The sequence below is a fragment of the Asterias amurensis genome, chromosome 12, assembly GCF_032118995.1.
Source record: "Asterias amurensis chromosome 12, ASM3211899v1".
NCBI classification, from domain to species: Eukaryota; Metazoa; Echinodermata; class Asteroidea; order Forcipulatida; family Asteriidae; genus Asterias; species Asterias amurensis.
The window spans coordinates 16568968-16586645 of NC_092659.1; the positions used below are offsets into that span (position 1 = coordinate 16568968).

The 17678-nt window shown below is 39.4% G+C and overlaps 1 protein-coding gene across 1 annotated transcript in view; it reads right to left on the reverse strand.

Annotated features, from left to right (window-relative positions):
- LOC139944779 (peripheral plasma membrane protein CASK-like) overlaps positions 1-17678 on the reverse strand; it is a 135137-nt gene that overhangs the window by 42038 nt on the left and 75421 nt on the right. Inside the window, 2 exon segments of the mRNA XM_071941886.1 lie at positions 1734-1817; positions 8831-8917. Coding sequence (XP_071797987.1) covers positions 1734-1817; positions 8831-8917 — 171 coding nt within the window.

Here is a 17678-nt window from a genome sequence, read left to right on the forward strand (position 1 = left end):
TTTCCACAAATTTGATTTTGAGACCTCAGAATCAGATTTTGAGGTCCCGAAATCAAGCATCTGAAAGCACGCAACTTTGTGTGACAAGGGTGTTTTTTTCTTCTTCCATTATTAACTTCCATTATTTCGTTCAACTTTTCACAGGTTTGTTATTTTGTGCATATGTTGAGATACACCAACTAAACTGAAAAGACTAGTCTTTGACAATAACCAATAAAGTCCAGTGTCTTTAACAGCTGTATGAAATTAAGCCCTGGCCAGTACAGTGCTGTAGAGAATATCTCTGCAACCCTTAACAAATAGGGACCATTCATTTCTGTATAATCATCACCATTTGCCAGGACTATGCTAAACTTATTCATTATGGACTTTTTTTCTCTGTTATTTCCAGGAAAAATTATTAACAAATAGAAATACATTGTCTAAATTTAGAATTGTAGATAGTATGGGAAAAACTGGTAAATGTCAAGCAGGTCCAATATCTTTTCTTTTACCCTGGCAAATCGTGCGGCCGTTCGCAGCCATGTTCGGCCATTACCAGCATTTAGGTACAAGCCGCGCCGCTTGTGGTCGCTATTGTCCCTAACAGGTTTTAATATGAAATATGGACTCGTGAACAACCAGATTGACTTGAAACTGACAATTATATCAGATCCTGTCGGCTTGTCAATATAAAAACAAAGTTAAAAGAAGAACCCCAAGCAGTTTGTCACTTCAAGTGTGAGAAGGTCAACCCAATATTTGAGGGGATTTAATACAAGGAAAATTCGTCCAGTGTGAAACGGGCTTAAGTCTTTCTCAACGCATGTCTGCTTTACTGGTTCGTGTAAACAAATCAGGGTTGCAATTGAAACATCAGGAAAATTATTGACTTTCTGCTTCTGGTCTGGAAATGAAACCTTCCGAGGTGTTATATTTGAGAGGATTTACAGTTCGTACATCACCTTGAATGGACATCTAGAGATTCAAGCAAAAGAAGGCAGAACTCAACTTACAAAAAAAAAAACTCCATGACATCGCTGGGTTTTGTCGAACGAATCTTTTTTCACTGGACAAGAAACATTTTTATAAGACTAAACATATATTATTTTGTTCTCCTAAAAGTAACATTTAAGAATCCCTAGATTGCTGGAGTTTGGTTTTAGAGCTCATAAAATGCTAAAATCACTGGACTCTGTACATGTATTGTGGTCCAGTGGATTTGAAGGTCTTGAGGTGTCTTTCTTTCCTTAGGTTAATTCGTCAAGATTCAAACCTTTCAACAATGACTTATGGGGAACGTTTCAGATGAAATCATTTTGCAGGATGCCTACACCACTATTACCATCTCTATAACAAGCAAGTTTGCAGATAGAAAGTCAACATTGTATTACCAAAATACAGGTATGACAATACTGTTAGATCTGTGAAAGAAAATCACTGGAATCACGAAAATAAATCCTTTCAAATTATAAATTGATCCAATAGAAGCACATGACATCATTTGAGTAAGGGGATCTCATCTAGAGGTCAAAAGAATGTTGCTCAGTGGCCCATCCTGCGCGCCAAGCGTACATCACACAGACGTCCCTGTGCTGTCGTTGATTCATCGTTTTACCTGTAAGATGGCGTCATGATGACGCCAATGCACAAGATCTATTGATACAATTGAAGTTCTCTACTACAGCAACAAAAACACATGCACTACTTCAACGTGTAAAAACTGTAACAATAAGATAGCCTGGGCTCCTTACCCTGAAGTGCGGATCTGAGAGGATAGCCTGAAGTTCATAGCTTTCTTGACTATCTTGGGGACTCCTTTGAAGCAACTCCAATATCTGCTGACATAAACACAATCCAAAATATTGCTCAGTCAAATAACAACACTGTGTTAAAGGGAAGGTAAACGTTTGGTAATCACTCTTTAAAATGAATGGCAATAAAGGCTCACCAGGGCCCAATTTCATAGAGCTGCTTAAGCACAAAAAGGAGCTAAGCACAACAAAATTATGCTTACTGGAATAAGGTTACCAGTCAAACTAACATGTCACATACACAATATGTGACTGGTATCATGCTCATTTCTGTTAAGCAGAAACTTGTCAAGCAATAATTTCTGTTTAAGCAGCTCTCTGAAATTGGGCGCTGGTTGGAAGTCTACAGCAGCTTTTTATAGTAAAAGTATTTTGAGAATTATTTCACTTTGAAGTAATGTGGTTGTAGAATGGAAAAATATATATGCTTTTACAACCCCCCCCCCCCCAAAAAAATTTGAAAATTGAAAATTTAAATTGAATCTGAGAAGCGTTATTGTCAGTTGCCTCTCTCAGATTGTGTAATCCAATTACAGACTGTTCTTCCCGCATGGACTTAATCACTCAGGATTTTCAGCGATATCTCAACAATGCAACCACTTTTTCAATTAAAAATTTTAACAGTCTTCGTATACTCCAATTGACCCATTGCACGCGCGTCACACGTGGCGACTGATGCCACGCTCACCATGTTGGTGGTCAATAGGCTTACGTGTAAACGCCGCGTCACCTAAAAATACGCACTTTACTGAATAACACACGTTGACACTGACCACCAAAATGGCACATCCAAGATTATTCTGATGATGACGTCAGGTGAAATGGGTCAATATGTATATAAATCAAAACAATCAACATGATCAAACGGTTCCAAAAACGAAGGGTAAACTTTCCCTTTAAACCATGATCGCAAGACCTCTTCCATTCATAATTTACATGCCACACAGTGGATCGTGTGACATCCACAGAAAAAAAGGTCGGACCCAAGGCATGTTCTACACCTTACATCATGGACAGAGGTGTTTGCACAAGCTCAGTGGACAATTACTTTGACTGTCCTTGTCTTATGAAAACAATTAGTGTTGTGAATGAAAGTAAAGTGTTCAAGGCGTACCAATGATGATTGAGCGACTTCTGAGGTAAACACAGACTTTTGTTTATTAGGTAAAGTAATACCTGTAGAATGTAGTCAGAGCTCCAATTTGGGGGGGGGGGGGGATCCACAAGATTGGCTTATAATGTATATTTGGTTTGCGGTACCAAACAACATGTATAAAGACCTTTGTCATGGTGCGGCCATCTTGTTTTTTCTCCCATTCAAATGAATGTAAGGCCGTGTCCGAAACGACGACTTCGGCTACAGCTACGTCTAGATCAGCGCGTCTACCAGTGTCGAAGAATAGGCAGACATGTGCAATCTAGCCGTAGCTGTAGCCGAAGTCGCCGTTTCGGACACGGCCTAACAAAACCGAGGCTGGACGAAGGAGAAATAGTCAGGTTCCTTTTTTGTAAAGCATCTATTGCCCTAATGGGATACATGGAACTCAACCAAAATGGTGGCAGTATGATAAAAGTATATTAGCCGAGTAGATCGTTCTTTTGAGAACTTGTCTTGCTATTTATTCTACTGCCGCGTACATGTAGCGTAGATTTCTCGGACTTTGGGAGACTTCTCAGTTCTGAAAAGCACTGTCCCGTTTATTAATTTAAACCTACTACCTGGGCGGAAAGTAGAAAATCGGTCAGGACTACTACTTTCTCTTAATGGATTCGGGAGACTTCTCAGTTCTGAAAAGAACTGTCCTGTTTATTAAACCTACCCCTCGGCAGAAAGTAGAAAATCAGAAATCAGACTTGAGTAGGACGAGTATCATGCCTGGGACTGACACTAAAACTACTGACCTCGGACCTGTAATCCAGTGTAAAATTCAAGCCCTGGTAGCGAGGTCTGCTTACATCTACCCTGATTACGCTTGCAATCAAAGCGGCCAACATGCACTTTATGCGCTCCCAGACTCCACTAATGGAGGCATTATCCTTTCTCTTGTATATAAGATACATCATTGATCACCATCCTATAAAACTACACAGTAACTTTCTTCGGCATTAAAGGGTCTATGTAACTTTTGTAGGACAAAAAACACAATGTCCACAGATTTACACTAAACTTACACAGTTTGAAGATAATGATAGTACATGTAGAAAGCTTCCCTGAAAATATTACGTGCTGAGGTGCTGTAGTTTTTGGGAAATGAGTAAAACAATAATTTTCATCTCATGAGACGAAAATAATTTTAATCAATTACAAACGTATTTTCATGACATTTTTTTACCTCATTTTTCAAAAACTACAGCACCTCAGTAAGTAATAGTTGAAGGATTGCTTTCCACTATCATTATCTTCAAACCCTGTAAGTTTAATGTAAATCTATGGACATTTTGAAAAAGTACCCAAATCCTTTAAAGGCACTGGACACATTTGGTAATTGTCAAAGACCAGGGCCCAATTTCATATAGCTGCTTAAGCAGAAAAAATTGCTTAATAATTTTCTGCTTAGCAGAAATGAGCGGGATACCAGTCACAAGTTTTACATGTGACATGGTATTTTGGCTGGTAACCCTATTCTGGTAAGCATACTTTGTTGTGCTTAGCTCCTTTTTGTGCTTAAGCAGCTCTATGAAATTAGGCCCAGCTGTCGATTTCACCATCTTAAGACTTAAGAAGAGTTAAGTTCCGTATCCACAGGCGTTAGGACGCATTGAACCCATCCTAAATTAGGATGGGTTACTCGCCCTCACTCGAGTTAGGATTAATCCTAGTGTTTTGTGAAATCGGCCGCTGGCCACCTTTTGTAAATCCATGTCAAAGACCAGAATTCTCACTTGGTGTATCCCAACATAACATGACATGCATAGAATAACAAACCTGTGAAACTTTGGGCTCAACTGGTCATCAAATTTTCAAGAGAATAATGAAAGGAAAAACACATTAATGCATTACCGTGTGTGCTTTCAGATGCATTAAAAAAGGCTTTATCAGCTGAGGTCTTTTATTATTTGAGTGATGAATTACTTCTTTCTCAAAAACTACATCACTTCAGAGGGAGCCGTTTCTCACAATGTTATTACTATCAACAGCTCTCCATTGCTCGTTACCAGATAGGTTTTTTATGCTACCAATTATTTTGAGTAATTACCAATAGTGTCCAGTGCCTTTAAAAGAAGGGGGTGCCCTGTTACTTTCCGCTATACGGTGGATGTTCGTGTATACATTACATCAGCTGTCAACAAATCTGTCGACGGATTTCAGGTCCACCTGCCGCAAATTTTCAATTTACATTTCGGCTATTTCTTTGCCAGAGGGAACTTGTCATAAAAAAAAAGTGATGTGGAGAGGGTAAAAAAAAAAATTAAAGGGAAGATAAACGTTTGGTAATCGCTCTTAAAAGTAATGGTAATGAAAACTATTGGTTTGTACAGCCGCTTTCAATTGTATAAACCATTTTGAGAAACATTTCTCTTTGAAGTATTGTCATGTGGTTATGTAAAAAAATATTCAATATTTTTATGCCCCCAAGTTGGAATCTGAGAAGCAATACTGCAGTATCGTTCTCAGATTGTGTATTCCTACAGTAGTAGGGATTATTCTTCCTGCTTGCACATATTCGCTCCGGATTTTTTGGCGATATCTCAAGAACGCGACCGCCTTATGAAATGAAATGTTCACATGACAGTTTTATCGTATGTACATATACATTTATATAGGATTTAAACAATTGATCGGTTCCCCCAAAAAACAAAGGTATATTTTGCCTTTAAAGGTAAAATATAAAATTAGTCATCATTGAAATGAAAATGGATTTGATTGAATCTGGAGGCTCACAAATAAATGTCCTATTTTTTTTTAGCTAGGCAGAAATTTTTCATCAGCTCTGTGAAATTGAGCCCAGATTTTGGCATCGTCAATCTGCAGACGATCATGCCTTGCAGCTTAAGCCCATGAGGCTCGTAAACTGCACATTCTACTTCCCCCCCCCCCCCCAGGAAGATTTAGTATTAACCCAGATTTTAATCCTGCACCGTCATAACATGCAGCTTTCTGATGCTAAAATAATGTGCACTTATTATGCAGGATTTTTCAACCCAAGAGGGCATCTCAAAGCACCTTATTACAGTTCTAATATTAAGTGAGGTTTGTGGTAAAACCATGTGTTAATGTCTTTTGAGTGGTGCTGGTTCTGAAAATAACCGGTGGTTGACAACTCAATGTTGCATACTGAATTGTTTAACACCTTTTTGTGCATTTGTGAACATTTAGCATCTTGCACGGAATACTATGGGAGTTTATCTGAATCACTCCAGCTCATAACCCTGCCAATAGAGGGCAGTATACACTGCATAACTCCACTACAGAGAGAGAGAGAGAGAGAGCTCATCTGTGGAGCCTCAATAGAAAATGTAAACCCACAATTTTCTGAAAATCGAAAGATATAAAAGGTTCTATGAACATTTTTATTAGTGTACCAACAGTGGCAGCTGGTTTATATCTGTGGAGGTGGGGTAGGGGGCGGGACATGGACACGATTGTCTCAGGATAATCAATCCATAATTCCGCACTCTGATCACACCATTCAGTGAGTGTTCCAGTAGCAGCCCGTCAAACCGGGATCCACCGGGATCCCTAGTCCATATCGGGATCAAGATATTCAATTAAGATTTCGTTAACCTACTTCCAGCACACAATCTGGAACAGTTTATATAGACTACTTGTCTAGCTAGACTACTTGTCTAGCTACAGAAAACTAATTAGCCATTTATGGACAACAGAGGGCGATATGTCAATTGAGAAAGTCTGGATACAAAATAGTGTTTTTTTTTCTCAGGACAGAATAAGCAATGGTGACAAATCACAAGAGGGCAGTATAACTTACAAAGCATGTGTACTCAAAGGAAATTTGATGTACACAGTAACGATATCATCAGTTTCTGGAAGAGTATATTCCAAATTTCTCGTTTGATTAAAACAAACCATACAACTAACCTGTCAAATTTTATATTAAAGGGGCATACATGAATGGGTGCTTTCGTTCAGCTTCCCTGGGTCGACCCAGCAGTGCTCACTCGGGTGAGCCCCAGACAAGAGCTAATCAAACGATCACACTCGCCCTCTCGTGGTGACGGCATGTACCTCAGGTCACCCCCAAGTGACCCACTCCACAAGCAGGGCACTGGGGGCTGACCCGGGTGAGGCCCGTCAAAGCTATTCGAACGTACCGGGGCAGACCGGGGTCGACCCAGGGAAGCTAAACGAATGCACCCTATATATACCTGGATGCCAGCAAAATCCCCAAAAGTTGAACCGTTTTAGAATTATTACGGGACCAGTAGTTTTGGTGTCGGGACTACAAACCCATGACTGTACAAGTCCAGCAGTCTCTTGTATTTCAATTGAATAGCAAAAACCCATACTGTATAATGCCTTTAAAGGCAGTGGACACTATTGGTAATTACTCAAAATAATTATTAGCACGAAACCTTACTTGGTGACGAGTAATGAGGAGAGGTTGATGGTATAAAACATTGTGAGAAACGCTCCCTCTGAAGTGCCATAGTTTTCGAGAAAGAAGTAATTTTCCACGGATTTGATTTTGAGACCTCAAATTTAGAACTTGAGGTCTCGAAATCAACCATCTAAACACACACAACTTCGTGTGACAAGGGTGTTTTTTTCTTTCATTATTATCTCGCAAGTTTGATGACCAATTGAGCTCAAATTTTCACAGGTTTGTTATTTTACATGTATGCATAGGTTGAGATACACCAACTGTGAGGGCTGGTCTTTGAAAATTACCAATAGTGTCCACTGCCTTTAACAAATACAAGCTAAGTTCAAACGTTGACTCTGAATCTGGTGTTTCTCACCAAAGGAAAACGGACAATTTTACAATTCATCCAAAATCCCACAGTGTAACTTTCGCCTGAAAAGCACAATGTATTCTCCGTTTTCATATTTCGTACACGATAACCCCGGACGTATGCCCAACACTTTTAGCAAAACATCATACGTCTCCTAATTCCTAAACGTAACTGCTTGTATTTTGAAGAAGCCCAATGTTTGGCTAAGCATTTTTGTTTGGATAAGTCATCAATAACCAAGGTTGCTACTAACATCTTTGGACCTCTGCACACTGTCTGAGAATGACAAAGGTCTTGAGTTTGAATCCAACCCGAGTAAAGCCCTTTTCACACGACCAAAATGTAGCCAGGGTCCCTTGCTACAAAATTTACCAGCGTGGATTGTTTATTTGTTATCACCATACGTGACTGATTTTGTGAGCTTTCACACTGCAAAGTTAATAAACTAACGACCCTTGTGTGACATGAGAGTGATATAACGAATTGGTAATCCTGATCACCTTAGTTGGACAAGATAGCACCCACAATACCATGTGATGTATGGGCATTTTCACCTAGGACGTCGTTCAATAAACAAGGGTTCCTTTCACACGATGATGTAGCCCACATCCTTGGTCAAAACTTCCGCTAGTGTAAGATTTTGTTGTAGGTTCGGACCTCCGACAAAATGTAGCAATGTTGGACAAGATTTGACAAGGGACCTTGGACACTCCAAAATTTATTGTCCTTTCACACGAGGTGCAATTTGTAAAATCTTACAACCATGCTACAATTTAGCAAGGAACCCTTGCTAAATTGCTCTCGTGTGAAAGGGGCTTTACACTCATCAGTGCATGGGTAAAACTAAATTATGTTCACAGGCTTGTTTTGGGGCATGATACCTACTGAAGAAGGCATTGTCTTTTAAACAATTCATCCAAAATCCCACAGCGTAATTGTCCCTGGAGGGCAGTTTGAATTCTTCGTTTTCACGTTTCGTACACTATACAGCGGACGTGTTTTTCGACAGTCTAAACAAAACATCTGTCGTCTCCTAATTTCTAGACGAAACCACCAGTGTTTTGCTAAGCATTTTTGTTTGGATAAGTCATATTGTAATAATAACCAAGGTTGCTACTTACGTCTTTGGACCTCTGCACACTGTCTGAGGGGATGTCCTTCTTGTTGGGCATCTGCTCACTTGACTTGGTATTGATCTTGTCGTAAAGCTGTAGATGCAGAACAATGGAATCAATCAATTACAGAGAGTCGATAGAAACAATGAAAGCATATGCTGCGTTTCAAAGCTGGTTGCAAATGAGATTCCTTTCTTCTATGAGCAGGGTTCTTCTTTGTGGTCCGCTAGCAAAATGGCAGTTAAAACACACAAGGACCGGTCACAATTATTTCCAAGTGATCACTGGTGGTCTGCAGCCGATTTCATGAAACGCTGTGCTTAATCCTATCTCGAGTTAGGTCAAGTAATCCTAACTTAGGATGGGCTCAATGCGTCCTAACGTCTAAGGATACAGAATTTAACTTGTCTTAAATCCTAAGATTAAACCTACATGTAAGTTAGGAAGAGTTTGGTGAAATCGACGGCTGACTGGCTGGCTAAATCAGTGTTGAAATGCATCCCTGTTTCATGTAAAATATGGACTAGCGGAAAAGAGAATTGACAAGTTAACTTCGGGTCCTGCTGGCTAGTCATGTACAGGCAAACCCTGTTGAGGACGTGGTAGACTGATACCTATAGGATGTGCTGACTCATAGCATGTGATCTTTGATCATGGCCCTTGGGTGTTTGACAATATATGAGGGAGGAGTGTTACAATAGAAGCTGTGGAAGAAAAGGTTATTTGTAGCAAACAAATAGTGTTATGTAGTGTACAAGGGACCAATTTCATTGAGCTGCTTTTAAAGACACTGGACACTATTGGTAATTGTCAAAGACCAGTCTTCTCACTTGGTGTATCTCAACATATGCATAAAATAACAAACCTGTGAAAATTTGAGCTCAATTGGTCGTCGAAGTTGCGAGATAATAATGAAAGAAAAAACACCCTTGTCACACAAAGTTGTGTGCTTTCAGATGGTTGATTTCGAGACCTTAAATTCTAAATCTGAGGTCTCAAAATCAAATTCGTTGAAAATTACTTCTCTCTCAAACACTACATTACTTCAGAGGGAGCCGTTTCTCACAATGTTTTATACCATCAACAGCTCCCCGTTACTCGTTATTAAGTAAGGTTTTATACTAATAATTTTTTTGAGTAATTACCAATAGTGTCCAGTGCCTTTAAGAAAAGTGTGACATGGTACTTTGGCTGGTAACCTTACACTGGTAAGCGTTATTTTGTTGTGCTTTGCAGCTTTGCATAAGCAGCTTGAGCCAAGGTTCAAGAGGAAAGAGAGAGCCCATGACTGCACAAGTGCACAGTCAGTAGTGATGACAGGTTCATTCTACACTTGGTGAAATTTTTCAGTGAGTCGATTAACCATTTGTAATCAATTATGTTGGCACAGCAACTATACAAAGAAAACAACTGTACATGTGTACATGTGTGTACTGTGTAGTAGTGCTGGGCGAATAGTGAAATTTTGGTATTTGGTTACCGCTGGCCAGCTATCCGAAATTAACCGGATATTCGAATAGGTTTTTTTAGCCGATAGAGGGCGCTATTTAAAAAAAAATATTAAACTTTTTTGTTTTGCCGCTAGAGGGCGCTGTTTGTTTGTAATGAGATCTTATCGGCAGATTGATACTAGTTTTAGACAGTGTCTACGTGAAGGAAAACTTTCGTAATCTTTGAACAATTACGTCAGAAATGTCATTGTTTTAACTCTTCACGGAGGTGAGCATAGTTAAATACTTAATTTATGCTGTCTTAATAGAAGTTTCTTAAGGATTCAGACAAAACATTCCTATCAGTTGTCGCCCGACGTCCACGGATATTCGGATATTAAAGAATATCCGGTTACTTGGTTGTAATTACAGGACTATCCGGTTTATAAATAGGTATTCGCACCCATTGCGGATATCCGGTTAAGAAAAAAAAGGCATTCGCGGTTACGGATAGGAAAACCTATTCGCCATTAACCGGATATTCGAACTATTCACCCAGGCCTACTGTGTAGTATTTCACCCCATGATTTCATAATGTACATGTAGACTTGCATAAAAAGTTGTCTATCAATCATTCAAAACTAGTTGATGATATTGAATGATTAGGTTGTAGGAGGGTTGACTGTGAACTGTTTGAATGCACTCAGCATACGATAGACGCATGCTGGCATTGTGTGTATCTACCATTTCTATCATTTAAAACCACAGTGGATGGTATTGAATGGTCAGACAGTAGGAGGGTTATTGTTTACTATGTAAACGCCTTCACAATATGATTTCATATTGCAGGCTGGCATAGTGTACAACCATTCTATCATCAAAAACCACAGTGGGTTGTATTGAACGGTCAGACAGTAGGAGGGTTATGTGTTTACTATGTAAACGCCTTCACAACATGATTTCATATTGCAGGCTGGCATGGTTTATCTACCAATCAAAACCTAAGTGGATGATATCGAATGGTCAGACAGTAGGAGGGTTATGTGTTTACTATGTAAACAAACGCCTTCACAACATGATTTCATATTGCAGGCTGGCATGGTTTATCTACCATTCAAAACCACAGTCGATGATATTGAATGGTCAGACAGTAGGAGGGTCGACTGTGTACTATGTAAACAACTTCAGGACATGATTTCATATTGCAGGCTGGCATCATGTATCTACCATTCAAAACCACAGTGGATGGTATTGAATGGTAAGTCAGTAGGAGGGTTAAGTGTGTACTATGTAAACGCATTCACCACATGTTATCGTATTGCATTCTGGCATTGCATTCTTACACTGAAAACCACAGTAGACTGAACATTCATTGAACATTCAGACTGTACGAGGGCCAAAAAAACAACAGGTAATGTAAAGTGCATAGTACATTCATGTACTTAACTTTCTCCTCGAGTGCCTCCTTCAGAACCTCTTCTTATTAAAACTCGGTCAAGAGGTGGAAAGTTATAACACTCGACCCATTATCAGACCAATTAGGCCCAAGGCAGTAATACATCTTGATAGCACAGAAAAGTGCATTCATTGTAATTGGAGACCTTAGAGCACAAGAGGGCAGCAGACGTCTAAAGGGTTAAGATTTCCACTTGTTTACGATGGGCAGACATTGGAAGGACTTTTATACCTGGTCACACGTTAGTCTGTCTGTTTGTCTGTTTTTAATTGTCTTCCCATTAAGGGAACTCGTCAAACTCCTACAAGAGGATATAAACACCAAGCTGGCGTCAGCCAATCTCTCTCTCATACATGTACCATGGAGGAAGGAATAGAAGCTCGAGTGACCCGCAAAACCGCAGAGTAACAAAAAAATACCCTGCCAATGCCCCTGTCTGACCAGTGGAAAAAGATAGGACACCTCCAGCTGGACGGCCGATTAACGAGCAGGATTAGATCTCTTTGTACAGAACGTGCGGTACCGCCGCTCTGCACCGTTGCCTTCGTGTAAAGTTGAATAATTGGAGACCAGAATTGTGAATATACACGTTTTCATTTACCGTTTGTGGTGTTTCACTGAAACATCATGGCATATTTTTTCATTTTTTGTGACTTTCCGGTCACCAGTGGTGGTTCAAAATGTGGGTATTAGCACACGAGGGTGGTTGGTATTCAATTGTGTTTTTTGATTTGGTGAGCACAAGTGTACACAAATTTTATCAGGTCTCAAAAAAGTTGTTTTTCTGTATTATATCCATACGACATATGACACCATGGTTGAGTGAAGAACCAAGTGCGCACGCGCAAACTCACATCTGCCAGGTCGCCCATTGTCTGTATAAGGTATGTCGGTGATTACGAGGTGTTGTTAAACGACCGTGGTACCGCAGGTTCGACTTTTGAAGTCCCTTCATTCGAGCTCCTCCTATTCCTTCCTCCATGCTCATACAAACATTGGTCTAATGTCTATGATTACGAATTGCACAAATCAAGAAAATTGTGATTCAGTAACTACATGTAGATGGCAATACTTTTTCTGGTCATTGTAAAATCAACAGTAATCTTGGTAGGATTCTAAACAACAAACTTGTGATTGCAAGTCATGCAGTCTAACCCTTGGAAAACATTGACCACGGTTGCATTAACGCATTTCAGGTGATTTTTGAGGATTGAGAAAGTAGGGATTTTCATAGATTCCTATTGGTTGATTTTTTGAGGATTGAGGTTGTAGGAATCCTACATAAACTCATATCGGTTGATTTGGAAAGAATGGAGCAGTATGGATCTCAGACAACACCAAATGGATTGATTTCGAAGAACTGCAGCAGTATGGATCCAATGGTGTTGAACGCAATTAACAACAAAGTTTTGTCTGAATCTTCTACGACTACTCACAGTGTACAATCAATTACTCGATCAAATTAACCACATTCCCATTCTCTTTTGTCATAATAATAAAACATAGCCAGTCAACGCAACATGATAAATCAATAACCAGTCCATTCACGATGACAGCTTAAAAGCGCAATCCAATTACACTCAGTCTACAGCAAACAATAAAGTCTGCTACTGATCAACATTATACAACGGCCACTCAACAATACCATTAATATAGCACAGAAGGACGCCAATCGATAGGAATTAAACATGAGTGATGACGACGTTGGACCCAATCAGTAAGGCGGGGGTCAATTAGTAGACCATACTCCCTTCTTGTTTTTCTTCCTCTGGAATATCGGGGGCAAATTTCATGGCTCTGCTTACCGTAAGCAAAGAATCGCCGCTTGCAGAAGCAGGGAATTCCGCGCTAAGTCAAGCGTATTTCGCGGGTTAGCGGGGATTTTGGCTTGTGTGTGTGTGTACTCCACATAACTGGGCATTCTGGGCTTACACAGCTAGCGCAGAAATTCAGCGCTTGCGCGTAAGCGGAGATTGGTGAAAGTAAACGCAGAAATCAGCCATAAGCAGAGCCATGAAATTGGGCCCAAGAGACAGAGCATTTTTAATTTCAGGCTGTAGGATTTGGAGTTCCATCCCACACTCCTTCAACAAATTCTAGCTCTATGACCAAGTTCAAAGGTTCGTTAAAAACCTATTTGTTGAATCTGTGATATTTTTCCAACAAAAACATGCTTATAAATGTTCCCAGCCAAAATACAGTGTACCCTGTCACATGTGCAATAATGTAAGTGGACTGGTGTCTTGCTCATTTTCGCAAGGCAGAACATTTTTAAGCAATATTTTCTGCTTAAAAGCACTTCTGTAAAAATGAGCCAAGTATTGCCTGCCATAAAATGCCATGGAATCTAAATGTGTACAAGGTCACTTTTATAAACAAGGTAATCTCCGGAACTACAGGCATAAAAAAAATTAATAATCTGACAACTGTTAGGATTTTGGTTATGATTAATATCAGATGTCACCAGAAGTAGTTTTCAGTTAAAAATGTAATAAATTGTTCCACAGCCCGCTGAGCAAGCTTCAAAAGATAGAAAATTAATCCGAGCAGAGAAAATTCAATAATGCTGATATGATGACACAGCAATAAATAATAAAAACCAGCTCGTACATGATAGGCGCTGTCTATTTTTACTCCGACGGTGGAGTTGCACGTAAGTCTATAATACATTTTCTTTCCCCCTCACTTGCCGCCAAATTTTTCAAGTTTTACAATGTAGCTGTAGATGGTGTTGGGGATGTTAAATTGTTAATATGATTAAAACCATTGACAGCGCTAGGGATAGAAGTGCAATGACATGTGCTGGTTATATTTTTCTTTACAAACCCGTTAAATTGCATGGATGGAAATGGGAAGATTTTCAAAATCCCTTTTTAGGGCTGTTGCCTGCAGCTTTTAGGCCCTTTTCACAATGTATCTCTTATCCCCTGTGGAATGCAGCCCTGGCAGGGGAGGCCCCATGAGTTTCATGGTTACCCTGGTGCACCTCCACACTGTCCCCGCCTAGGTCCACATGTAGGGGGCCACGGTCTGAGCTGAGGTTGGATTCGAACCAGGGTTCACAGAGGTGAAAGACATGGAAGAAGCCAACCTGATCCCCAGGTATATATTAGTTTTTATAACGGTAATCAATGATGATATTTTACATATTTGAAAATACCTGAAAAAATTACTTGCTTGCCTAGGTCCCCCCTGTTATTCTGGACCCAGACCCTCCCAGATGTTACAATTCAGGAGGTTTAAAGACTATGTGCATCACCAGAAACACAACACTACAGGGCCCAATTTCATAGAGCTGCTAAGCACCAAAATTTGCTTAGCATGAAATTTCTTACTTGATAAAAACAGGATTACCGACCAAATTTCCATGTGATTTTCAGGATAAGCAAACAAAAGCTGAATACCAGTAACACGCACTATGCAACAAATGGAAATTTGGCTGGTAATCTTGTTTTTATCTGGGAAGAACTTTCATGCAAAGCAAATATTTGTGCTTAGCAGCGCTATGAAATTGGCCCCAGGTTGTAACACTATGCAGACTATTTCTTTCTCCCTCCAGTGACCGCTTTACTTCTTCCAAGATAACTTAAAGGCTCAAGAAATTTTGATATAAAAAGCCTGAAACACGATAAGAACCCTAAGAAATCACAAGCCTGCGTAATGTATCCGCAACCATTTAAGTTTGTCAACAGCAAACGCTAGCAAGGTGTTTAGATAACAAGTTTGTATCTTGAGGGATCGCATCATGCTCATTTTACTGTTTAAGTGATTCGTGCAGGAATGGCCTGCAGCTCTATATCCTACAATCGCTATTACTTTATTCCGGAGCATTGATTTATCACGCACTGTGAGGCAATCACACCAGCAACCCACTGAATATATTAAGCAAGCTACAATCTCATAATATTGCACTTTAAAGGCAGGGTTTAACTTTTGGTAATTGTCAATTGCCGCTTACAGGGAAGCAGTGAGTTCCACACTTACACCAAGCGTATTTCATGGGTTAGCAGAAAATTGTTGCTTGTGCGCATGCATACTGTACTCTTCGTGTCAATATAGACATTCTACGCTTACACAACAGTAAGCAGGATATGTGATGGTAAGCAGAGCCATGAAATTGGGACGTGTACCCTCACTTGGTGTATTCCTAATACCTAACATATGCATCAAAATAACAAACCTGTGAAAACTTGGGCTCAATTGGTCGTTCATCAAAGTTGTAAGAAACTTGAAAGAAAAAAACCCTTGTTGCATAGAATGTTATGCTTTCAGACGGGTCTGGTGTTTTTGTCTCTCATCTTTGATGACCAATTAAGCTCAAATTTTCACAGGCCTGTTATTTTTTGCTTATGATGGGATACACCAAGTGAGAAGACTGGTCTTTGACAATTACCAAACGTGTACCTTCCCCTTAAAAATGAAATGTTTCTCAAAAAGCTTTATACTATCGCAAGCTGCTGTATAGGCTTCTAACCAAAAGTTTTTATTGGCATTAATTTTATGAGGGATTACCAAAAATAAACCTTCCCTTTAAATACATGAGCAAGTTAGAACAAGTTGTATCTTTGAACCTGCTGAGGTGAGATTAATATAAGTGCACTCAAGCCTAAGACTTGTCAGAATTTTCTCTCTAGATTTCATGATCTGTGACGCCCCCGAGCTAAAAAATCAGGCCCTTCTCAGAAACTACGATTTGGCGTCTAAAAGCGTTGACAATTAAAACATCATCCGTGATATCGGTGCAAAGTGATGTTCAGAAACACTTTGAATCTGAAAGGTTATAATTCGCAGTATTTTTTATCACATGGGGGCACATATGGACCAAACATTTACGTGATGTCAAACAAGTAAATCAAACAAATTCAACAAAGCTGTTGAGCACAACAAAATTGCATAGCATAAAATACATTGCTAAGCAGAAATAGTTTACCAGCCAAAATACCATGTGAATAAAAACTGTTTTGGTCATTGGCTAGAGTGATTGAACCAAAGGCCAAATCAACCGAAACAGCTATTGTTTACGATTGGACTGCCAAAAAAATCACCCGTAGTCAGATCATGTCAGCTGTACTACACTGTATTTGATATCCTGATTTTTTTTCTGATAAGCAGGATACCAGTTACAGAGTATACATGTGACATGGTATTTTAGCTGGTAACCTTAATTTGGTAAGCAAGATGTCTCAACAAGCCCAGGCTTGCTTCAGACAAAAAAGGAAACATCCTCAAAAATTTGTTTTCTACTTCCCCCCCTTCATTTTTCATAATCACCCTCCCTTTACTTCACTGCATCAGACTAATTTTGAACAGTCCTTGAATATGGAGAAGTGTTAGCATAATGAGAGTGAAGAGCTGAGACTACTACTGGGTCAACTGTGTCTCATTGCTAGCTCGGCGATGATCTGATGACCAAAGCCAATGTTTTTTTTTCAGAAGACAATCATCAGATGGACGCTAAGTTTCAGCATCTTACAGAAATTTGAGTAGGAAATTGGGTATCAACCTAGATCTGGTAACAGGGCTGATTAAAAAACATTCAGTAATGTATTTTATAATTTAAAAAAATAATGTTTTTAAAAGATCTCACGTTTCAACTAACTAAGTCTTTCTCAAAGGGCAAATTGGCTGGCATGAAGCCTTTCTCAGATTTAAATTTTAGGGGTGAAAAGTTACCTCTTTCTCTCAAAATTACATTACTTTAAAGGGAGTCGTTTCTAATGTTTTACAATAAAACATCTTCTCCTGCTCTTTACAAAGTAAGTTTTCACGGTCATTAATTTTTGGAATACATGTAATTACCAAAAGTATAAGATCCCTTTTTTTACCACGTTGTCAAGAAGGTGTACTTTGATACGTTTGGTAACTTTTGGTAGTATATAGTTTTTGTCTTTACAGCTTTTACGTGCTTATATACCTTTCTTCATGTTCTTACAATCATGGGCTTGAGACATTGCATGGTTAGGTATCA